This window comes from Podarcis pityusensis (assembly GCF_964106645.2).
Source record: "Podarcis pityusensis genome assembly, chromosome: 5".
NCBI classification, from domain to species: Eukaryota; Metazoa; Chordata; class Lepidosauria; order Squamata; family Lacertidae; genus Podarcis; species Podarcis pityusensis.
The window spans coordinates 97,464,530-97,490,304 of NC_138032.1; the positions used below are offsets into that span (position 1 = coordinate 97,464,530).

At 43.5% G+C, this 25,775-nt stretch overlaps 1 protein-coding gene across 2 annotated transcripts in view; it reads right to left on the reverse strand.

Moving 5' to 3' along the window:
• KIAA0930 overlaps positions 1-25,104 on the reverse strand; it is a 58,714-nt gene extending 33,610 nt beyond the window's left edge. Inside the window, exon 1 of one of the 2 annotated variants that reach the window (XM_081005636.1) lies at positions 24,538-25,104. In XM_081005636.1, coding sequence (XP_080861762.1) covers positions 24,538-24,685 — 148 coding nt within the window. In that variant the 5' untranslated portion in view covers positions 24,686-25,104. The remainder of the gene's footprint in view (positions 1-24,537) is intronic. The other variant, XM_081005634.1, reaches the window with a different exon arrangement.
• Positions 25,105-25,775: the final 671 nt, after the last annotated feature.

Below are 25,775 nucleotides of genomic sequence, written 5' to 3' on the forward strand. Positions count from 1 at the left end.
CATAATACAACTTTAAGTCTGGCAGGGCAAAGCCCCCTCTTTGTTTTGCATCGGTTAATATCTTAAACTTAATTCTGGGCTTTTTGCCCTGCCAGACAAACTTAGAAATGTCTCTCTGCCACTTCTGAAAGCACTCCGTTTTGTCCAAAACCTGAAGTGTTTGAAATAAGAACAACATCCTTGGCAATACATTCATCTTGATAGCAGCAATTCGGCCTAACAAAGAAAGTTTCAATTTTGACCAACTATCTAAGTCTCTCTTAATTTCTGTCCAACATTTTTCATAATTGTCCTTAAATAGACTTAGATTTTTTGCTGTTATGTTTACCCCTAGGTATTTTACTTTTTTAACCACATTAAGTTCCGTCTCATTCTGAAACCGTTCTGACTCTGTATTAGTCAAGTTTTTCCCCAAAACCTTAGTTTTCTGTTTATTTAATTTAAATCCAGCCACCCGACCAAAGTCATTAATCAGTTGTAATACTCTTTTCGTGCTGGGCTCTGGCTTCTGCAAGGTCAAAACCAGGTCATCTGCAAAAGCTTTTAATTTATATTGTTTCTGACCGACCTGAATTCCTTCCACCAACTGATCCCTTCTAATCATGTTCAATAGCACTTCCAGAACCGAAATAAATAACAAAGGGGAAATAGGGCAACCTTGTCGTGTCCCTTTTTCAATTTTAAACTCTTCTGTAACCACATTATTAACTATCAGTTTAGCTTTCTGTTCTGAATATATCGCCTCAATCCCATTCTCAAAACCCCGTCCCACTCCCATCTCTTTTAAATTTCCCATCATAAATTTCCAGGAGATATTGTCAAAGGCCTTCTCCGCATCTATAAAAATTAAAACTGCTTTTGTATTTATATCTGTTTGCAAAAGTTCCAAAATGTCAATAATGTTCCTTGTATTAGCAAACAGATGTCTTCCTGGGAGAAAGCCAGCCTGGTCCTTATGAATTACTTCATTTAAAACTTTTTTAAATCTATTTGCCAAAATGTCTGCAAATATTTTGTAATCCACATTTAAAAGAGAGATGGGACGGTAGTTCTTAAGTTGTGTCTTTTCAGCTTCCGACTTTGGTATTAATGTGATAAACGCTTCCTTCCACGACTCCGGTGCCCTCCTCCCCTCCATAATTTCATTGCTGACCTCCATCAAAGGTTGTATCAAATAGTCTTTCAATGTCTTATAGTACTTGGAGGTCAGCCCATCTGGTCCTGGAGATTTGCCAAGTTGCATGTTCTGGATAGCTTGTTCGATCTCCTGTCGTGTTATTTTAGAATTCAGGATTGTCCTATTTTCTTGTGACAATTTAGATAGTCCGTTTTTTGCCAAAAATTGTTTAATCTCAACATCATCTTGCGGCCCTTGGGTGTATAATTTTTTGAAGTATCTCTGGAAACACTTTCTAATGTCCACTGGATTCTGGATGTTTTTTCCATCAACCTCTAAGTTTGTAACAGTATTTAGTCTTTGTCTTCTCTTCAACTGCCAAGCTAGCAGTTTTCCACATTTATTCGCCGACTCGAACGTTTTTTGTTTCATTAATTTAACCTTCCATTCAATTTCCTGATTTATCAATTTAGAATATTGTGTTTGATAAAGTTTAATTTCTCTCAGAGTTGGCTGTGACTTCGGATTCACTCTTAATTTCTTCTCTAATTCTTTTATTTTATCCAAGATCTTATCTTTTTTCTCATTTTGTATTCTTTTCTTCGCTGCATTCTGTTGTATCAAGAATCCCCTCATTACAGCTTTGCTTGCGTCCCAGATTATTCTTTTTTCCACCATATTATTCATGTTTATCTCAAAATAGTCCTTCAAAACTTTTTGGGCCTTCTTGGTAATTTCCTGATCTCTAAACAAATTGTCATTCATCTTCCATCTAAAGGATCCAGTTGGTAATAGTGTCATATCCATCTTTACTGCATTGTGGTCGGAGCAGGTCTTTGGGCAGATTTCCACTTTTCTGACCTTAGGTGCCAGGCCTCTAGAAATCCATATTTGGTCGATTCTTGTCCAGGTCAGTTGGGCTTCAGAAAAGAATGTTCCCTCTCTTCCTAGTGGGTTCTTTGTCCTCCAAATGTCAATCAAATCCATATTGTCAATCATTTCAAAAAAGGTTTTAGGTAGTCTGCCGTCTTTTGTAACATTTTGACTTTGTGACTTGTCCATGTTAGTTGATACGACCCCATTCATATCTCCCATCATTATGATGTTGTTGTAGTCTAGATAGTCCAGCATTGTCTCCTGCAACTTCTTGTAAAATTCCGATTTCCCTTCATTAGGTGCATAAATTCCTAATATCAGCAGTTTCTCTCCTTGATATTGTATCTCAATAGCCAAAATTCTTCCATGTTCATCTTTAAATAGGAATTTAGGTGACAGGCTCTCTTTTGCATATATCACTACGCCTCTCTTCTTAACTTTGTCCGAAGATACAAATTCCTGGCCCAATCTTTTATTTATTAACACTTTTCTGTGGAGCCTCGTCACATGTGTTTCTTGTAAACAAATAATGTCCAATTGTTCTTTTTTTAATATATGAAATATTTTCTTCCTTTTTTCCGGAATGTTACAACCATTAATATTCCAGCTCAACAGTTGCAGAGACATCCTGAACTATCTGGTTATTTTTCAAGGGGTGGTATCTTCTCAGGGTCTTCAGGTTCCACAGATGCTGATGTTGGTATTGGCGTTGCCTCAGGCCCAGAAGGTAGTTCAATTCTTTTTTGAAGGTCCTCTCCGTATGTAGACAGGAATTTGTCTCTCTCTTCCAGTGTTCTCACTTTGACCTTTCTCCCTCTAAAGGTAAAAGATAATCCTTGAGGAAATTCCCACCTGAATGGAATTGCGTTGCTCCTTAGTAGTTTAACAAGTTCAGAATAGGCGGTTCTAAGGTCAAGCAGTAGTCTTGGGATATCTTTGTAAATTTCAATTCTTCTATCCAACACCTCCAGTGATTTTACAAAGTGTAGTCCCAAAATCTTATCCCTTTCCTCCTTTGATCTCAATGTTATCAAACAGTCTCTGGGCCTCTCCTTCTTTATAAATCTTCCAAGTCTGAAAGCTGACACAATTTTAAAGTCCTTTTCTTCCAAGTTCCAGAACTTGGAGAATTCTTTGGTCAAAAACTCAGTTAGATGTCCTTCTTCTGCCTCTTGTAGTGATCTAATCCTTAAGTTGTTCTCACGGTTTCGCAGTTCTATCATCGAGAGATAAATCTGGTGTTCCCCGACTTGTTTAGTGAGTGGTCTTACCTCTTGCTCTAAATTTTCAAATCTTTGTCTGGTGTCCTCAGTCAATTTCCGATTTTCTGCTGAGGCCTCCGTTAGCTGTCCAATTGCTTGTGCATTCTGTACCACTTGTGTGGTTAATTTATTTAGACATTCTGTGTTTTTATCAATCTTTGCTGATTGCGCATCTGCTTTCTTGTCCAAAGCTTCCAATTTTTCAAAGATTTTGTCTAGTACAGAAGCAGATGCTCCTGAGGCCATATCTTCCAGTTGTAACTGCTCTGCTTCGCCCTCTCCCTCCACTTCTGAGGGCAAAGTAGGCACAGATGATCTGCGTGTCTGTGAGGCTGAGGTTAGAGTTGTTAGAGTTGTTTGTTTAGCTCTCCCTCTTTTTCTTGTGCCACTCATTCCAACGTTATCTGTCAGTCAAGGTCACACTGAGTTGTTCCCATGGGAATGGAAAGGTCCAGAGCAAGCAAACAGCAAGGGAATCGAAAGTAAAAAGTGTATGTAAAATCACTGTTATAATCCAATCCTCTAGAGGGAGCTTAATCTGTCTTTCAGAGTCTAATTTAATGTCCAAGAACCTTCAAATACAAATGTTTAGCAGAGTTTATAAATGGTCACTTTGTTGCAGGCAGTGCTTATTTATCTCCAAAAAGAATGTTTCAAATTTAAAAGGTCTCAATACCCTCAGATTGTTTCAAGTTCCAATATACAGTATCCAAATCTGCAGTACTGACAGCTCCCTTAGTACTCAGGCAGCTCCTGACTCTGGGTTTCACCTTCTAATTTGTAATCCAATAAGAGGAGGAAAGTCAAGTGCAAATAGAAATCCCAAATCTTTAACTTAAAGTCTTTACTTTAAGATGCAAGTTCAAATAGATGCTTAGATCTGTAAAACTTAGAGTCTCTTTCTTTCAGCCTCCACTCCTCCAGCTGATTGCTTTTTTTCAAGTTCAATGGCTGCGGAAGACGGACTTCCTGCTTCCACGTCTCTCCGCTCTCAGCCAAGTTCAAGCCAATTTAAGTTTCCCTTTTAAGGTCTCAAATTCAAGTGATTCAGTCTTTTACTCACAAGTTAGTTGCTTTTTCGTCCGGATCCGTAATTTAGCAGGAAAAGGGATCAGCGCTCACCGACAGTAGCAGCGCGGCTTCGCTCCTCAGGCTGTGAAACAGCTCACAGCGCCGCAACCCCCCTCCGTGCTCCGGAGCCCCTTACGGGGTTCCTTCTGCACTTGGAGGGTCGCTCTAGGCGCCCACCGAGCCTCAAGACCCCAGGCTCTTGCCGCCTGGGGTTTTCCAAAGTGGGTCTCCGCTTCGCCGTAGCGGACGACCCGTTGCCTGCGGAGCCTCCTCTCCCGTTCAGAAGAGGACCGCCATTGCCGTTCGCGCCGCCCCCGGAAGTCCAACTTTACAGGTTTTATGGAAGCGACAATCATTTGTTATTATTTTTATCATAAGCTCAGCCAAATATAATAAGTTTGAAGTTGAAGAATGACAATGGGAGAGAGTGGTAGATCACTGACAGTTTTTGATATTGGATGGTAGATCTCAGGCTACTTGCAGTTGGACCTGCCTGGCCCTGACCATACCCGGAGTGCCAAGGGTGCACCCCAGACAAGGAATGCACACGGCCGAGAGTTAACCCTTTAGTGTCAAAGATAACACATTTGTATATATATACAAAATATATATACACTTTATATACCAAACATGCAGCTGCAATGAAATTTATTTCTTGCCAGCCAATTTCACTGGATCACCCTGGTTTTCTGAGAGAGGGAGAGAAACTTCTATCTACTTTCTCCACACCACACATCATTTTATATGCCTCTATCTTGTCCTCCTATGCTCCTTTTTTCCTAAACTAAAAGCCCTAGTTGTTCTACTCTTTCTTCAAGACAGAATGTGCTTCAGTCCCCTTTCCCCTTTGTGCATGTTTTCCAGCTCCACCTCCTTTTTCAAAGGGAGTGATGGGAACTGCAAGTGGTTCAGATTTCTAACATGATAGGCAGGTGAATCAGGTTACAAGTAATCACAACTGTATCCTGCTCTTTCTCCAAGGAATTATGGGCTGTGCATATAGGGTGAACCCTCTCCCCAACTGGGTTGGCGGGGGGAGAGAGAGAACAAACATCACTCAAGACTCCTTCTCAGCTGAGCAGATATTTGAACCCAGGCCTGCTCCTGCCCAAGTCTGACCCACCCTCCAGTATAGACCACAGGCACCTGGCTCCCAGAACCCTCTTTTGCCTTTGTCCTCTGTGAAGAGAGATGCTGAGGCAACTCCCCTCCAGCATCTCCCTTAGTGTCTAAAGATACTAACTGACAAGGCTTAAAATAAGAAAATCCAGGGCAGCCTTAGGGCATAGTGAGAGATGTGCAAGAAATCCACAGCACAGAATTCACATTTCAAGAACGGGCCAAGAAACCTAGTCAGCATTTTAAGCAGCACAGGCACTCCTGAAATAGAGGTGCAGACTCTTTCATCAGGCAAACGAGGCAACCATATGCAAAACACCATGGTAACACACTAGCTTTAGGCATCTTAGCTTTGGGGAATCTGGTCTAAGACATGTCTGCTGTGCTAATTCTACAGCAGGAGGGACATCTGTTGCCCTCTAGTGGTTGGAGGACTGCAACTCCCATCAGCTTCCACCACCATGACCAATGGTGACCAACGATGGGAGCTGTTGCGCAACAATATCGGCTGCCCCAGCCTCGTTGTACACCTTCAAACTTGCTTTTGGCCATTGCAGTTGGTGTCCACTTCAAGTCTATAGAACTGTGTCTCAACTTGTGGTTCTGAGAAAGCCTTCGCAGTATTAGCCGTGGTTGCTTTACCTGAAGGTCAGTAGTGGTGCAGCAACAGGTAAACCGCTACCACCGATCTGCTTTTGCAGTGCAGAACAGGAGCGATGGCCATGTTTACGCTCTGTTTATACACTGCAGCAATGAAGCCCCAGCATGAGTTGCCTGCAACCTAGAGCACTGCCCAGAATCCTTTGCAACATGCAGAGGTTCTTCAGCAGATAAAGGTTCATTTATAATCCCCTTATAATCTAAGGGGAGGGCATGAATAGGAGCCAACTCTTAGGGACCAAGGTCTCTTTAGCTCCCCAATAAAATATTTGAGGGGGCTGGGTCCCTCAAAGTTGAGGGACATTACCATTCAGATGGTGTGTATGGACTCCATCTTGGGATTGATAATGCAGGGTGGAGTTTACCTGCCCCCCATATTTTATTCAAGTCGGCACCCATGGGGGGGGGGAGTAAGTTTCAGGAGCTGCTCTCACCCCAAATACATTTAGAACTTTTCTCCTTTCAACCTCCCATCTAAGGTAAGTGGTGAAAGAAAAAGGGGAAAGATAGGAAGTCACTCATCTAGGCATCTTTCTTTTACTTTCTACAACTTCCTGGAAACAGTTTAATTTCACCCACCAATTAAATGCTGTACAACATTCTTTAAAATGCCAGCCTTAAAATGTCCACAATCCATTGAATCTGCTCCATAAGCAAGCTAAAGTAAAGTTGAACTATTTCTTTGTTCCCAATGTAATCTAAAATACCGTACTGGTCTGGTTTGCAAGGCGGACTAAGCCAAAACTTGGCCTAATGAGACTGTGTGAGCTCCCAGACACAGTGCCCCTCCCTGGTAGCTTTCACTGCTGCAATGCACTGAGAGAAGCCAAGGTTTGGTTCAGTGATGTTGTCCAATGTGGTTAAGCCGGGGGCAAAACTAGGCTCCATTTCCCATGGGTGACAGACCCAGTTTGGCACACCCACGTGCATTTGCGTACACACACACAGGCTGGGACCCTCAATGATGCGCCTCTGGAGGCTTCACCTGGGGCAAAAATCCTAGCTAGCCCCTCCTCCCCCATATCTAGGGCTCTGGGTCAAGCTCTCTCTTCTCACTAACCATAAGCTGATCTTGGCAATAGCCTGTGGTTAGTGAGCAGAAAGAGAGAGCTTAACCTTGATTCCTGGTCCAGAGAAGTTGCTCAGCTAAATCTTGCTTAGCTTAGTATACCAGTACACCTCTTATTTCCTTGCTTTCCATCTCAAAGCAATTAAGAATATTTCCAATTAAAGGGCATCCAGCATGCTGAATCTCTTTCTCAACCAGAAGCCTTTGTACTCTTAATTACAGGTTTGCTCAAAATCTTTGGTTATAAGATTAAAATGCTGAGATACAAAGAGAATCGTTTAAAGGGACGCCTAAGGCAGATCCTGCACTGCAGGGAGCTTTAAAAACAGCTTAGAAACCATCTGATGAATGAAAAAGGAAAATCATTGCCCTTGCCTATTTTATTTATACAATTCGTATCCCACTTTTCTATAAACAATTATATCCACAGCATCTTACAAGACCCAAATAATGTTAAAATAATCACTAAATTTAGTACATGCAATTACAAAGGAAAAAGCAATAAAATGCAGCAGCAGACCAACACAAAATGGCTAAAGATTAAAAGCTTGCTTTAATTGGGCGAGTTTTTAAAGCTCAGCTGAAAACAAGAAGAGCAGGAGTCCAACACATCTTCTCGGGGAAGGAATTGCAGAATGCTGGGGCCACGGCCCAAAGGCTTTGTAGCTGCCTGTGGTCTCTCTGAGGGTGCCAAAGAGCAGGGCCTCTGAAACTAAGCTTAGAAATCAGTCAGCTTCATGTGTGGAAAGAGGACTCAGAAGCTGTCCTAGCTGTGGATCATTCATGGATTTTAAAAGGTTAGCATAACTTTGAAACCACTTTAAACTGAGCCTGGAAAAGGACAGCCAACCAGTTTGAGGTAGCATCGGATGAACTACTGAATATTCTTTGATCTCCAGCTCCACTCAGAGACATTTTGCAACAGCAGCAATTTCCAAAGCATCTTTAAAAGGCGACTGCAAGGGCAAGGCACCTCTGGTTCTTGATCAAACCTTGGCCCAAGAGGTTGTTGGGGGAAGTCACACCCACCTGCCATACACCTGACTTCATACACAACATCATATATGACATCAGGTGTGTGGCAGGGCAGGGCAGGCCAGGCCTTCACAGGAACTGCTGGGGGCATATAGTGGGCTCCGATTTCTTCTTCACAAGGGGGTCCACTCCCAACCGTCCCTTGGCTGACGAGGAAGAGGAGAGTGCCTTGTTCAAGGATGGGGAAATAATTTCCATTCACCAGAAACTGCTTCTCCCTCTTAGCACACCTATAGAGAATCCACAGGAATTATCATGGCCAGTTCTGATTTGTCTCACTAGCTGAAGCTAGTGCTTTTCACCAATATCATCATCTGAATAGCCAGACCTTTGGGCAGGAGGAGGGAGGTCTATGCACTTAATCTGTTCCTGCTGCCATTTGGACTGTATATCCATGATAAAAATATAAGGTCTTGTTTGTTTTGCTTTAGGTTTTATATTGTGGTTTTGGCTTTTAATATAGTCATGAGGGGTTTGGATGTAAACATTTTAAATAAATAAATAAATAAATAAATAAATAAATAAATAAATCAAGCAGGGCGGGGGGGAACCACTGGATCTACAAGCTGTAGTTTGGATCCTAAACTGCTTGACTGGGGTGGGGAGAAAGATTGTCATTCCAGTTAGGACAATATCTAGTTTGATCATAATTATTTTACAAAAATGACTTTAAAACCCATTCTACACTACCTTGGCCTGAGGCAATACAACCCAGACACAAGGGAAAACTAGGCCAGAACTGAAAGTTGGAAAGGTGGCAGTAATCCCTTCTTCCGTAATCTAAAATTCTACACACTTCCAGCAGAGGTCACGTCAACCCTCCAAAACTATTTTTCTCCAGTTATATCTCACATGTTTTTGTTTTAGACAGCTGTTTGCCAGATGGGGCATGATAGCCATTTAAATACATACAATAAAAATGGTGAGAAGAATATTAAAATATAAAAAGAGCCCTGCTGGGCTGGAACAAAGCTCCCTCTAGCTCAAGATCCCCCTTTTCCACAGTGACCCACCATATGCCTCTGGGAGGGGCAGAACGAGGGCTTGTTGCTCTTCCCCGTGGCAAGTGAAATGGAGTGGCATATCATCTCTGAAACCTGGAAGCTGCATACAGCCACCATCAAACACGGCTAATAGTCAATGACAGACTTTTGTCTAATGAATTTGTCTAATTTCCCTTTAAAGCCATCAAACCTAGTCATCTTCTAAGCAGTCTTTCTCAACCTGTGGTTCTCCAGATGTTGTCGAACTACAACTCCCATCACCCCTAGCTAGCAAGGCCAGAGCTCAGGGATGATGGGAGTTGTAGTCCAACAACATCTGGGGACCCACAGGTTGAGAACCGCTGTTTGAGGCATAGAAGTTCATAAACTGAGGCTATTCCTTTTGTCTGTCCTGAACTTCCTGCCAAGCTGGTTAATCAGATGACCATGAATTCCAGTGTTCTGAAGAAGAAAACCCTCTGTGTCATAGAAACATAGTCATAGGTCTACACTATCTGTTTTGAGGTGCAGTGATCAGAACTCTGTACCTTCTTCAAACTGTGTCCAGTTCTCTTTAATTGCCACGGCCTGCTCATCATCATCATCACTTTTAATTTGTATACCGTCTTTCTTACAATACCCAAGAATAGAAGCTGAAGAAACAAAAAATGTACACCTTATAACAATCTAATGCAATACAAAAATGTGATAATAAAACATAACTTTAAAATAAGCAACCTACATAAAATAAAATAACATTCAACAATCATTAGAATAGTATAAAATAATATTTAATATTATTTTAATATATAATATTAAATATCAGCATATTAAAATTAAAACAGAAACCCACTCTAAATAATTTCTAAACTACAATCAATAAAACAACGGCAAGCCACACTGCATAAAATAATACAATACAAATTGAGAAGTAGAGACTGGAGGGTGGAGCAAGGTAGGTGGAAGGAGGCCTTGCCTGATGAAGTCTCTTCCCTCACAGTTCTTCCTCCAGGCACAGCTTCCTTATGAGGACTCCCAGGGCTGGTGTGTGTGTGTGAAAATCCCCATTATTTCAATGCCTTCCGGCATCTGCTCCATTCTCAAATGAGCACTTTACACAAATCTCACTAGATTATCAAGAGGCTCAACTGTCAAAGCGAATTGCTAAAATCTAATAGTTAGATGACATTGGGATGCGGGTGGCGCTGTGGGTTAAACCACAGAGCCCAGGACTTGCTGATCAGAAGGTCGGCAGTTTGAATCCCCGCGACGGGGTGAGCTCCCGTTGCCCGGTCCCTGCTCCTGCCAACCTAGCAGTTCGAAAGCACGTCAAAGTGCAAGTAGATAAATAGGTACTGCTCCGGCAGGAAGGTAACGGCGTTTCCGTGCGCCGTTTGCCAGAAGCGACTTCGTCATGCTGGCCACATGACCCAGAAGCTGTACGCCGGCTCCCTCAGCCAGTAAAGCAAGATGAGCGCCGCAACCCCAGAGTTGGCCACGACTTGACCTAATGGTCAGGGGTCCCTTTACCTTTACCTAATTGTTAGATGAACAAGAGAGGATAGGAGTAATCTAAAAACATATTCACAGACCTTGCAGAGCAAGCAGTTACAGACACACCAGAAATAGGCTTCACCTTCTACCTCATAATAGGCCAACAGTAAAATCAAAAGGATTTACACTGATCTTCAACTGAAACTAACCCTATGCAAGTTGAGTTAATTTAATGTTTGCATTCTGCTTTTCGAGTGACAAATGTCGAGCTCAGAGTGGCTCAGAGTAATCATAATAGTATTTTTAAAAAGCATACAAAGCAAACAGCAGCAACAAACTCATCAAAACAATTAATACAATTGAATAAAGTCATAGTAACTCATTGCCCAGATACTTCTTGATCACACAGAATCTTATTCCAGAACAACAAAAAATGGATTAGCTGTATGTACAACCTCCACTTCTCTCCTTCCTTGACTTATGCCCTTCCCAATCTAAAATCTAGACTGGGAACTCCTGAGCAAAAGGGGCTGTTGTTTTGCTTTGTAAACACCATGTTTTCAAAATACCAAGTTAATTTTTGTCAGATGCAGAGAACGTGTTAGGGCTCCTGCTTGGATTCCATTGGCAATGGTCCCCTCTGGCAAAAGTGTGGCGGAGCAGAAAGCGCGACACAGAACACCCCCCCCCCCTTGCCATAGTGGTCACTGTCAGTGATACTTTTGCACAAAAAGAGGATATGTCATACCAAGATGGTTGAGTTTCTGTTGTTCTGATCACGAAAATGTCTAGTTTCTAATTGGGAAAATTAATTTTAGACTTTTCTTGGCAATGTCTTTTAATACTCACTTCCTGTTTTAACAAACTGCATGCGCATTGAAAGAGGAAAGGGAACCATCTCCGATGGTGGCTCAGAAGCAGACCAGCAAACAGGGTTTAGGAAGATGAAAGCATCTAAAAGCCAGCTGGTAGACAAAGCATTGCAGCATAAAGCGTTATGGATACGTACAGAGCTGAAGCAATCACCTTGACAAAATTGCAGCCACTCTAGATCACTTTTCTCTGTCAAATCACGAAAACCATTATTATCTCTGCCATGCCATGCCCTGACACGGCAAGTGCCTTGGGAATAAAGGTAAAGGTAAAGGTACCCATGCCCGTACGGGCCAGTCGTGACCGACTCTAGGGTTGCGCGCTCATCTCGCTCAAGAGGCCGTGAGCCAGCGCCGTCCGAAGACACTTCCGGGTCACGTGGCCAGTGTGACGAAGCTGCAGCTGGCGAGCCAGCACCAGCGCAGCACACGGAAACGCCGTTTACCTTCCCGCTATAAAGCGGTACCTATTTATCTACTTGCACTTAGGGGTGCTTTCGAACTGCTAGGTGGGCAGGAGCTGGGACCGAAAGATGGGGCTGTATGTGTTTATTTATTGAAATACTCAGTGCTTTTCTTCGGGGGGGGGGAGGTGCCAGTCCTGCATATCCTTTGAGTATCCCCAGAAAAAAATTCACTGGAAATATTTATAAACTGCACTTTTATAGGATATATCAAGGTGGTCAATTTAGGTCAATGATTTTTTTCTGGAAAACTCACACCATTGTTTACCAGCTCTATGAATCTGTGCTTCACATAACCTTAAGACACCACAAAAGTGGTTAATCTTAAGTATGGGTAGTGAAAGGAAGCCAACTTCCAACTGCAGCTAATGAAGGTGGCTCATTTCTACAAACCATAGTTTAGATTAACCACAATTCAGAGTTCAGATGCCACACTAAACCACAGCACATCATAACGGAAGCAGGTGCTTTCCATCCCATCTTCACGGCTATTGCTGGAGGGGAACTGGTGAATGGGGAGCAGGGGAGCCCAGGGACTGCTAGCGTAGTTCTTAGCAGTAGTAACCCATGGTTTCATATTCCATCTGAATACTGCTGCTGTGTTGAAACATATTCTTACAAAGCATCTAGAAGAACATGTTTATGACCGATCTTGCACATTTCAGTTGCTGGCTCTGTTATTGATCTTCAGAGCTGTTGAGCACCCAAAGCTGTCATGCCCTTCAACTGGATTTGCAAATGCTCTGCAGTCCCCTTAAATCAATTCCTCTAAAGCGGAGCTGCCTGTTGGGGTTTGGCAGCAGCCCAATGGAGGCTTACTAATTCTGAAACAAGGTATCCCTGGAAGCCCCACTCAGCAATTTTCCATCACTAATAATAGAAGTGAGATCTAAATAATGATTATTTAAATTCTGGAGTTCCTCCAAATGCAGCCCAGGGAGTTCTACCACAGAATTGACTGCATTTTTAAAAAAGTACTGAACTGCAGCCAAAGTTATATGTGGGCTTTTCTTTGGACCTCTGGCATCTTGCATTAATAGAAGAAAAAACACATTCTACTGCCAGGAAGAGATCTGAGTCTCCACACAAAAAATGGCACTGTCATGAATGCCTTCATTAAAGCAGCACAACAAAACAGAAGCAGAGCGCATGCTTAGAACCCCTGGCATCCTTAGTTAAAGGATATTATGGAAGGGGGGGGCAGGCTCTGACTGAGACTTTGGACTACCACAGGCAATGGGGCAGATCAAAGGTCTGGCTGTGTAAGGTAGTTTCATATTTTTTTAAAAAAGCATGTTCGCTATTTAAACAATTGTAAACTCCGAAAACAACATATGAAGAGCTATAGGGTTACGTCTCACTGAGATGTGTTGGCCTTCTGAATAGTTCACCCCAAATTTTAGCTCTTGTTTTCCTTAAGGGGAATTAACACAAGCAGAAGAAGCAAACCACAAGTTCTCCTTACTAATAAAATTGGAGTTAAATACTAAGAACAGATTGCTCACCCCTCTGTGACTTCCTGTATACAACTGACAGTAGTTAAACACACGCACGCCAATCTGAAAAATAAGAGCTACACTTCCAAGTGAATGGCAGCAGAATATTCATCCATAAGGAATTTAAAGACGTATGTTGTTGTTGTTAAGCTCAGCATGCAAGGTTTGCTTCCTCTAAGTGGCAGATTATGTAGGGGGTGGGGATCAGAAGGTAGTGTCCTAAAGGCTTATCATACTGAAAGCAAGGGGTGTGATATCCAACTAAGTCATACTGCATGACTAACATTGGATATCACTCAAATCTTATGGTCGGAAGGGTCCTTTTCTATAGGTGCCAGAGGATATGAGAGAGAGAGAGAGAGAGAGAGAGAGAGAGACTTAATTGTGCATATTTCTAAGCTACGCTCTAAATCAAAGACAAGAATGCAGAGCCTGACACTACTGGCTGATGCTATCGAGGAAAAATACAACAGAGAAAGAACCGATACTAAGATACAGCCAGTTAGAGCTCTGAGCAACAGCAGGATGCACATGGCAAGGGCAACCCCTCAATGTGCAGCCAAGACCTGTGGTGACATCATCCAGTCTGCTGAGCAAGGGGAGTGAGTTAAAATCATGTCCTCCTGTCAGAACTCTGGAACAAGGCATAGGATGCCTTTATGCCACAGTTCTGCCACCAGGGGAATTGACAAGCAAGCAGAAACCTTTATTAACTTCCTGCTCACATTCCTTTTTCTTTTTCAGCAAGCTGCAAGACTAAGAAACAAAGCAGACAAGACAATCCTCTTTCCAGGCTGCCAGCCACCAATTAACCTAGATCACCCCTCCCTCCCTCCCCTTGTACAGTTTCAGAAATCCAAACACTGTTTCAGTAAATGCAACAGTAGTGTTGTTTTTCAACGGTTATTAAAAATATATTTGACACACAAATTAATAGGTCCAACAATCAAATAGAGAATTTTAGTGACCTGCTTTTTCATCAATTAAAGCCTATTACATTTACATAAATGCACATGTTACCAAAGTCTGACCGTGGATGTTGAAGAAAGTGCAAGGTAGCTTTTGCTTACAAACCTGTAGCTACACATTGATAGAAAGAGCTGCCAGCTTTAACATTTTATTTTTTTATTCCTCATTACAGTAATAATAGAGATTTAAATATCACCATCCATTTGTCCCACATGTTTTCTGAATTCAGCCATTACAAGTTTGACATAGGAACAGACTACATTGAAGAGTTCCCACATCAATTCCATATACCAAAAGCATACCAGGCTCACACTTACATAACTCAAAGGACACCATTCATACATGAGAGAGGCATCAGCAGACAAAGGGGTGAGCAGGAGGTGTGCAGAATACCACAAACTGCAGAAAAAACCTGGGGGGGGTGGAACTGCCCCATAAGTAACTTAGAAGTACAGAATGTTCAGTGGCTCAGATGGGGGGTGCCAACTGAAATAGGGGGGCAGAGACACATTATGAAGAAAGCACCAATGTCAGGAAAGGTCACTTCCTGATTCACAGTGTAAAGCAATTTTTATATGTCCGCTGGAACAGAAAATGATTCAAGAAATCTTGTATTTTAATAAAGGTACAATTGGGAAACAGCAAATCCATCCTCCAAAAGCCCAAAAGGCAGCAGCAAAGACAAGAGCTCCTACTCTAATTCAGTTCTTCTTTAGCAGGAGAAGTTTAAAAATGTAAGTGCCAATGCAAATTTTCACAGCTAATACAGTCCACTATCCCCCAAACTGCAGGTTGGGAAAGAGTGTCTTATGAAAGCCCTGCTGTGTAGCTCATACACTGGTCAGGCTCCAAAAAACAAGCTTCCAGTGTTGTCCAGAGATACTGGACCCCATCACAGGTTGAGAGATGGGCTACAGCTATCCATTGTTTTTATCCTCAGATTGCAGGTCGGTCTGAGAAAATAATGCACAACAAGCCTGCAATGTAGCTGATCATTATACCTCTACTGCAAGTGGCAGGGGGGGGGGGGGGGCTATGCTCATAATCCACTGTTAAATGCAACCAGAAGTAGGATGACTTAGTTTGCCTCCTCCCGCCTCCCCTCAGCCAAATCCATTGGCTTGGCTGCAAACTGAACTACTGAACTATTAAAATATTTCAGATGAAAAACACTTGGAATTAGGGATTCCTGCCTTTGGAGCTAACTTTTGTGTTACCTACATCCTCAGCCACAGGCTCAGCAGGGCCAACTAGGCAGCTGCTGAGGGTACAAAACTCAGAGAGGAGAAGTACTCTCCACTGAGGGACAGGGTGTTTTATACAGATTAGTTTTGGTTATATCGTATAAATTTCTGATAATCTTTTACTTTTATCAGTTTTGAGTAATTCATACATTAGAATTGTTGTTTACGTATAATTGAAATAGATAGTCCATAGAGTAGATTAGTGGTTATGTTGAAGAGAGATTCAAAAAGTTATAACATTATAATTCCCTACTTGGCTACCTGTATGATATATACAGTATCAACAAAAAAAATCTACTGAAGATGTACTTAATGCCTGTGAGAATTTCGAAAAACCACTACTGCAAAAATTTTGATGCTGAAGATCTGTGCTGTGAACTTATAACAATAGTTCAAAGACTTCCAAAGTCTATGCAGCTACAAGGAGAACTTCTCTTCATACTACAATAAAAACTCCTGGATAATGCGCCTAATGTTTCTGTTGCTCTAAGGATCATTCTCACACTTCTTCCCTTGTCAGTGGCAAGTGGCGAATGCAATTTCTCAGAGCTCAAACTTATAAAAACTTACATACGCTCAACAATGTTGCAGAAGAAACTAGTTGTTGGTTTGGCAGCTATATCCACTGAACATGCCCAAGCATCAGGGCTTGACTTGAAATAATTGGTTGGGAAATTTACAAAGGAAAAGGAATGGAAAGTGAGATTTGGATCTTCTTTTGCATTTCAGAAAGATAATTAAAGGTTGTTGTATTATATATTCTTGCAATTTAAAATAAATTTAGCAATTTCAAGTTTTGTAGTTTTCATTTTTTTCTACAATACATCTGTTTTTGAAAATTGAATTTAGCAATGCGGAGGGGGGGGTTGCAGGTGCAAGTTGTTAACCTTGCCTAGGGCTCAAAACAGCCCTACATGTGAGGGAAACTGCAACATTTTGTTGAAGGGCCCACTTGTTGAGAAGGAAAGAAAGGAATTGACCCTCCTTGAGGGAGGGAGGCCTTTCTAAGGAAAACAATTATCTGAAGTAGGCAGGACTCAGGTTGTATGTGTGCCCAAAATAAGCTGCCACTCACAATGACCCAACCTCATATGGAAGGATGATGTGGCTTTGTAGCAAACAGGGAAGTATATGTCAATTCCAGACACGAAAACATTATTACTCAGATAGATTGTTATTCCTTAAAGAACTGTTATTCTCATTTTTCTGCAACTGAAGATTGCAAGGTTCAAGCCTGTTTACCAACTACCACCCTTGGAAATCCTCCCCATTGGCCCACTGGCATGAATTCTGGCTACTATGACCAGTCCATACTGACAGACACCGCCTCAACTTATTCTAGGGCTGAGCCCTAGCAAGGAAATTGTGTTCTGAGTGAAAGCAAGCCGCCCACCCAGAGTGTTCCACACAAACTCACACACAAAAAACAGCCCACAACTTTCTTTTTGAAGTTAAAGTTAAGTAACAGTGTTTCACGCAAAAGGATAAATCCTTTACAAATCTGGAATGAATTATGCAAAGCATGAATTATGTATTACCATTTCTACTGGAGAAGTATCTAATGGAGATAATCACAGATTACTATGCTAGGTGTGACACAGATGACAAAGAAATAGGTGGGTGGCCAATTCTAGTTGGCCAAGAAGAAAAAAGAGGGCACACATTTGCACATGCTTATATATATAGATAGACAGAAAGAAAGGATTGCAACAATTCAAACAGAAGGGCACTCCATCCGCAAATAGTGGTGAAGACTGTGCCTAGGGAGACTTGCACACCTGCTCAGCCTGCTGCCCAGGTGCCAACTGCTGATGGAGAACTTCTGGGCTTCTCCTGCTCTCCCTCCTTGAGCTTTTTTAGCCTTAAAGCTGACTTGGGCTTGACAGCCACTCACCAAGGGAAAAGAACGTATTCTCACTCTCTTTTCCAAAGACAGTCCCTATTCTTCGCTGTCTCTTGTAAAACCCCATCCTGTATTGCCATTTGGAGAGGCACAAGGGTGCTTTCCTAAGAGGTCACTGTGTTCTGATGCATGCTAGAGAACTCTCTAAGACCAGGCCCTTTCCCCTGGGCCTTCAGAAGCAATATTTCCAGGTGGGTGAGTGCATGGAAATGGCACCTCAAGCTCTAATGCACAGTGGCATGCTGCTTTGCTGCTGCTTCTTTTCCACCCTTGCCATCCTGAGTCAGGAGTCATCAAAGTTAGTCACCAGGTCAGCAGAGACGCCTTCTCATCCTTCTGGATGGCTATACGTGCTGGGTTCAAAGGTCTGCACAAGGCTGCCCTCCCCACCCTAGAACTTGAGGTGGGTGGGTGGGTGAAGAGAGAGAGAGAGAGAGAGAGAGAGAGAGAGAGAGAGAGAGAGAGACTCTACTGTACAGTTGCTCTATTTCCATCACTAGGATTTTAATCCAACATTATCCAAAACACATTTGTAATTTGTTATAAGATAATAGGGGAATTCCATGAACATGTCAATTTACTGTCCCATTTTTCATTTTCACATATAGTTACCATGTTCTATATCATTCTAAATTTCCAAAGTTCAGTATCTGGCAAAAGTTTCTCAAGATGGTATTCTACACATGAATAAAACAACCAGAAGCATGATAAGCAAAGCATGACTCAGAATTTGTCTAATTCCCCCCCCTAAGTGCAGTTAAAAAATCTCTCAAGAAAACAGAGTCTAGGTTAATTGCCCTTTATTGTATTGATAGTTTTGGTTTCTCATTTGGAGAAATGATAATAAATTTTGCATTAGGAACAAAATTAGATGAGCTTAGGACACTAAAATGTATGATGGTTTAGTGTGTTACATTAGTTACAAAAACACATGCCCCCCCAACAAATGAAAAGAAAAAAACTACATAATTTAACTTCATTCTCTTCTTTGAGATTCTTATATATATTAATTGAAATGTGCTTTTCATATGTTTCTTGGGACCCATGTAACACAACAATGGTGCAACTTATATAGAATAAATGTGTTGTCATGTGCACTATTTAATAATAATAATAATAGTGAAACAAAAGCTGCATGTTCAGAGGCAGCAATAAATATCCCTCTAAACTAGAGACAGGGAACCTGAGGTCATCCAGATGTTGCCAGATTCTGTCAGCCAAAGTTGGCACGATCCACACTTAGGCATGGAGGGAGGGCAACCCAACAACATACTGGAGACAAAGAGCCATAGCTGGCCAGCGTGGGGGTCACCCAGTTGATCCCTGGTCTGATCCAGCAAGACTTTTCTGACACACGTACCAAAGCACAGGGCTTGGCATGTATACTGCAATAGGTACTGGACTGGCACTGACTCACACTGTTGTCTAAATCTGGCACATTTGCCAAAACCATCAACCACTCTTGCAGCAGGCAAAACAGATTAAAGGAAGAGGACAAGGCAGGCACTCAGCGTGGTTTTTCTATTAGGGATAGCAGATCAAGGTATCTGCTGCCTCTGCCTCAGGAGCCCCTGCTTTTTGGTGTCTGGATAGAAGAGTGAAGCCATTATTGTACCTCACTGCACCCCACATTGTCAAGGGTCATCCAATAATTTTCCATGGAAATTACAAAGATGCACAGCAAGTCCCATTTTTAGGTGCATGGTTTTTTGCCCTTTTCATAACCAGAAAAAAAAGAATAGGGTCACACTACTTTTATTCTGAAGGGAACGGAGCCTGGGGAGTCACTGGACCAGCACCATATTCCCAATCTAGATTGGGCCCCTGCTAATGGCACTTTCAGGGCCCGCCAGCTGCTTTTCCTAAAAAATAAAAGTAACCGTGTGTGTATGTTTGTTTTTGAACTCTGACATGCAGTCTGGCCACAAATTAGGCAAAGTAATTAGCCCTATGCAAATATGCTTAATCTCTGTGCAGGATTTCTCCCTTTCTGTTTTAAAAGCAGAACACAAATTGCCCTGCTTATGTGAGATGATGCTATATGGACGTCTGATATTTTAACAGACTTTTTCACTGTTACAATGACCCCACTTATATGTGATGTCACAGACTGAGGGTCAGATCTCCTGATGTAATTAAAATAAACAGCTCCAGTAGGCAGGAGCATGAAGTTTATTGCTGAAATAGCTGGAAATGGAGATACAACATGACTCTTTATGTGTTAACATAAAGAGGAAATGAAATCTTGGCTAGATTTATTTACAATACTACATTAAAAACAAAAGACTGAACATACAGAAAAATAGATATATGGTACATGGAACAAAAATATAAATAGCGGGCAACATTCCTGAAGTGAAAGGGACTGGTCAAAACTGATGACTGGCCTATACATAGATACAGCTTCATTATTTTACCTTGTGACTGCAAACATTTTACAGATTTGGTCACATGCATACATATTTGCACTGGAAAAACTGCAAGAGCAAAAATGAATACATAACCTAAGTCACTTTGACAGAGAACAGTATTATATTCAGAATCCCAAGCTACCCACATTGCCTTCCTTGGCAGTTATTTCACAATAGGCTTCTAAAGAGATGGATTGGGCTGTATAGATTTTCTCAAGCTTAATGTTTTCTAAAGAAGTACCTAGTATGAACAACAAGCATAGAGAATCTTTAGCCTTTATTTGCACAGACCCAAAGGTTATTAGACCCTGACAGACACTAGGAAGTCACTCAGAGCAGGGAGGCTCTGATTCAGATGGAGATGGAGGTGGGAAGAAAAGCTAAACAAAAGAGCCTCAAACCATCTAATAAGCTTGTGATTTCACACACATCCAACAACAACATATGACTCAGTCCGACAATAACCAGAGAACTGCTGCATTATCAAACACTGGGAGAGAATTCAGGTGCTGTGTAAGAACTGCTGGTCAGTCCAAGACATCTTGGCACTACGGTGGCACATGAGACACAAGGTACAGTGGTGCCCCGCAAGACGAATGCCTCGCAAGACGGAAAACCCGCTAGACGAAAGGGTTTTCCGTTTTTCGATGCGCCTCACAGGACGAATTTCCCTATGGGCTTGCTTCGCAAGACGAAAATGTCTTGCGAGTCTTGAGATTTTTTTTTGCTTTCCCCCCCTTTTTCTAAACCGCTAAGCCGCTAATAGCCTTTTAGCCGCTAAGCCGCTAAGCCTTTAATAGCCGCTAAACCGCTAATAGCACTAATCTGCTAAGCCACTAATAGGGTTGCTTCGCAAGACGAAAAAACCGCTAGACGAAGAGACTCGCGGAACGGATTAATTTCGTCTTGCGAGGCACCACTGTAGTGGCAGCACACAAAAGAGAAACAGAGAGGGCAGAATGCAACTTTAACAACAACAACAACAACAACAACAATTTATTTATACCCCAGCCACTCTGGGCAGCTCCCAACAGAATATTAAAGCCAATGCAATTCTGGGCCTCATCAATAGAAGTATAGCATCTAGATCAAGGGAAGTAATAGTGCCACTGTATTCTGCTCTGGTCAGACCTCACTTGGAGTACTGTGTCCAGTTCTGGGCACCACAGTTCAAGAAGGACACTGACAAACTGGAACGTGTCCAGAGGAGGGCAACCAAAATGGTCAAAGGCCTGGAAACGATGCCTTATCAGGAACGGCTAAGGGAGCTGGGCAGGTTTAGCCTGGAGAAGAGGAGGTTAAGGGGTGATATGATAGCCATGTTCAAATATATAAAAGGATGTCACATAGAGGAGGGAGAAAGGTTGTTTTCTGCTGCTCCAGATTCCACCTAAACATTAGGAAGAACTTCCTGACAGTAAGAGCTGTTCGACAGTGGAATTTGCTGCCAAGGAGTGTGGTGGAGTCTCCTTCTTTGGAGGTCTTTAAGCAGAGGCTTGACAACCATATGTCAGGAGTGCTCTGATGGTGTTTCCTGCTTGGCAGGGGGTTGGACTTGATGGCCCTTGTGGTCTCTTCCAACTCTATGATTCTATGAAAAATAGAATCAAGCATTAACAACTTCTCTAAACAGGGCTGCCTTCAGATGTCTGCTAAAAGTTGGGTGGTTGTTTATTTCCTTGACATCTGATGGGAGAGCATTCCACAAGGCAGGTGCCACTACCGAGAAGGCCTTCTGCCTGGTTACCTTTAGCCTCACTTCTCGCAGGGAGGGAACCGCCAGAAGACCCTCGGAGCTGGACCTCAGTGTCCGGGCAGAACGATGGGGGTGGAGACGCTCCTTCAGGTGTACTAGGCCAAGGCTCTTTTAGGGCTTTAAAGGTCAGCACCAACACTGAATTGTGCTTGGAAATGTACTGGGAGCCAATGTAGGTCTTTCAGGACCGGTGTTATGAGATCTCGGCAGCCACTCCTAGTCACTTAAACTTGGCTAGGGGCTGGCCATTTCTGAATGCCTAATTTGTTGCAATAAAGCAGCTACAATGGCAGTACAACCAAAAGGCAATGTTACAGAAAAGTCACTCACTTGATTCAAATAAAAGTTCATTGCAGAAACATCCACCACAAATTGCTTTTCCACACTTTCAACCTTCAGGGAACACTTTCCACACCAACTATTCTACTGAGGAACCCACATGCCTGTGCCCCAGAGCCCTTGAACGCTATGGAGGACTTTAGAAAGTGCCCTAGGGTGTCGACTTTCACGTGGGGCTGTTGGACCTCATCTTGACCTTCTGTGAACCCTGAGAGCCCCATAGAACTGACTGTTTTCACTGGGAAAGGGAAACCCTGCTGTGCCCCCAAATAAATTTTAGGATTGGGGGGGGAGGGGGGACAAAATAACTCAGCTGTTCTACAGGAATGTATTCCTAGGAGTGTAAGCAAGGCAAACCTGTTAGAAGTTTTGACCAACATCTTCAAAGGATATTAGAAGCAACAGAAAACAGATTACTTTTAAAGCTCTTAACCTATTTACACAGAGATTAGGCCAGATCCTATCCAGACATAGACCTCAGAACACACGGCAGGTGTTGGATCAACACAGGAAGCAGTCAAGGTCCAATTTATTTTGGGGGGAGCGGGATGTGGGGAGAGAAAAAGATATTCTTGTTTACATGGCTTTCTAGATACAGAAGTACACAGCCAGCTTTATTCTCTCAGCATAAAGCTTCAGTTTTGTTTTCCAGTTTGTTTTCTCCCAGAGCAATAAAATCAATGCTGCTTTATCAAATTCCCTCACAGATGGCTATGGATTGTTTCCATGTGATGTGAGATCTCAGCTGTTAGGCAGAGTCCGCACATACAAAATGCTCCTGTGGCTCCTGTTCTGACAATAGGATCCATGCACCATAAATTACAGCCATGAGTCAGAGATAAGAGAGACAATGAAGAAAAGGCTCTATGCTGGCTATCTGAGCAAGTGTGTAAGTAAAAGAGGTGGGGAAAGACGGAGAACTGAGCCATGTGGATTTCAATTAAACTATGATGCTGCAGTGCTTTCCAGTGAGCCCCCAGAAATGCACACTCTCCATCCCTTTCCTGCTATCTAGCTGTCTTCTCCCACCATCTATCTCAGACTAGTAAATAGCCCAACAAAAACATTTAATAGCTCAGACAGGCATATCTCTGCTAGCCTTTCATGATGCAAACACAGAATGAAGGGAAAACAGAACCCAGACTCTCTTACCGCTTGCAAAGGCCTCTCTGTGGGGAGACAGTTCTCTTTTGCCACAAGCAGTTGGACTAGTGGCCACTTACAACAGTCTCCTGATCAATTTAACAACCGGAAGAGAAGACAAACTTTGTCAAATCTAGACAAGCAACCTCAAGATAGTCATGTACTGCTCCATTGCGGTTTTCGGCATTGTTAAGGGAGCAACAGGCATCAACTATACATTGAAGCAATATACAGAAACCCCAAACATGTGGATTTTGGGGCCTAGTAACCATATTTTGACAGGCAGAGTGTTTCTAAGAACTGCTTAGCATGCTGTTTCTCATACCTCAAGATTGCCTACATAAGAGCATGTGATGTGGGTTAGCTAACAGAATAAGACATGCTTGCCACTGTTACATTCACAGATCACCAGCAGACACAAATTCCCACCCTGCTTTCAGCATCTGCTTATCAACTAAGCAGGAATCCCTGAAGTGAACATGAGGGGAGGGGCAGTTTGTCATGAAACTATCTCCTAAAATTACCTTTTTCTTGTTTAGGTAAATAAAAATCTTTTTGGGAGGGGAGTACAAGGAGTCTTGTATTCTCTTGTGGGGTTTATATGCTCCTGGGCCCACCTCTGGCATATTTTAACCCTTGAAACATATGAAGGAGGGACAGGAACCAATGCGTCCTTGAGCAAGTGCAGAGTACATTTCCTTCCCCACTAAATATCGACGAAGAGCTCAATCTTATCAGGAATCTGGCGGAAGGATTTGCAGATCACAGGAGCCTGTTTCCAAACAGACCTGGGTACTGGCATGTCTTCTTAGAAATTAAGTAGGCCTCTTTTGCATCTGGTTCACACCCTAAAAGCTATGGATCTATAAAGTAGCCAAAAACTGGGCTGCCACTTTTATAACAACAAAGAGAGAGCGATGTCTTGGTTCTGTGCCTTTGACAGCAGCCTCGCCCGCTCAGAGAAACGCAACATATGAACTCCCCCTCCTCCCTTTATCTCCATGGCACGAAGAAGGGTCAGCTGCCAGGTTTCTGGGGCTACCGGGTTGCCTTTGACCCTGTTGGTCTGTCTCTTCCAATCTGAAAAGGTGGCAAAGGCCAGCCAAAGCTACGCGCTGCGTTTATTCTGTTTCAGCAGCAGCAGCAGCAACACGCACCGCTACGGAAGCGCATCGGGGCAGAGAGCTGCCCTGGCGGGGGTGTCCGCCCTCCTCTTCCTCCCCGGGAAGCCCCCCCCCCCGGCCACTCACTCACCCAGCCCGCTGATCTCCTGGCGGATGTTGACGCGGTTCCTCTCCTCCACTATCGCCCGAAGCATCTGCTGGAGAGAGCGGTCCAAGTCGCCTCCGTCCTCCTCGTCTTCTCTCGGCCCGGCCTGGCCGAAGGGCTTGAAGGATGCCATGCCGACGCCCCCCAGATGCGCTCATCGCAGTCTGGCGGGGAAGGGGGAGCGGCGGCAGGGCATCCCCCTTCCTTCCTCCCTCCTCCTCCTCTCTTTCGAGCTCGGGGAGGAATCTTCGTTAATATAGATAGATAGATATTTCCTGCCTTCCGCGGAGAAGAAGAGAGGGCGAGGCGCCGGGCGCGCGAGTCTCCGGCTAAGGGCTGCTTTTGTCAGGGGCTGAGCCGGGGGCCCCGCGGGAAGGACGGAGGCGCGCTCGGCTTCCCTTCCATGGCCCAAGCGGCGGAGAGAGAAAGCAGCGAGATGCTCCCAGAAGGAAGTCCGGCGCTCCGCGGCGCGCTTCCCCGGGCAAAGTCCGGCGCCGGCCAAGCGGGAGGCGCTTCCGCCGCCCCGATCAGCTGAGAGGCTGCGGCGCCCGGCGCCCGACCGGCACTTCCTGCAACACGCGGCCAGCAGGAGACGCCGCCGCCGCCGCCGCCGGGGCTGGCAGCAATGGGCGCGCCCAGCAAGGCGGGGGGGAGCCGAGCGGCTGAAGTCATCGCGACACAGGAGAAGGGGAGGGAGAAAGAAAGAAAGCCCTCCTGTCCCTGCTGGATGTGTGAAATAGCACACCGCACTTTAGAAGATGACCAGGGGCTATCCGGGAAGTATAAAACAATGCAGCTACGTGAGAACATGGATCATGCCCAGAATATTCTACTGATGGTCCTTGACTCTTCCCTCTGCACTCGCCACACCCCGACCCAAGGGGCCCCTCCACACTCCCTCTTCTCGTTTCTAGATCACCCTCATGGTCCTGCACATCGTAAGAACAGGTTTTCATCGGGAAAGGCCTTTGTATTGTATGAATGCCACTAGGTCCTAGGCCAGACGTGTATAGAGTAGTCCTAGTGCTCTGTGCATCTGCATAAGGAGATAAGAAGAGCCAGCTGCCTCAGCCCCCTGGCCCTTCTGGTCCAGCATCACAGCAGCCACCCAGAGTTGCGGGGGAAACCCAGCCAGATTGGGGGCGGGGTATAGATAATAAAATTATTATCATGATCATCATTATTCTTTTTTTAAAAAAATAATTTTTATTAACAGGCCAATC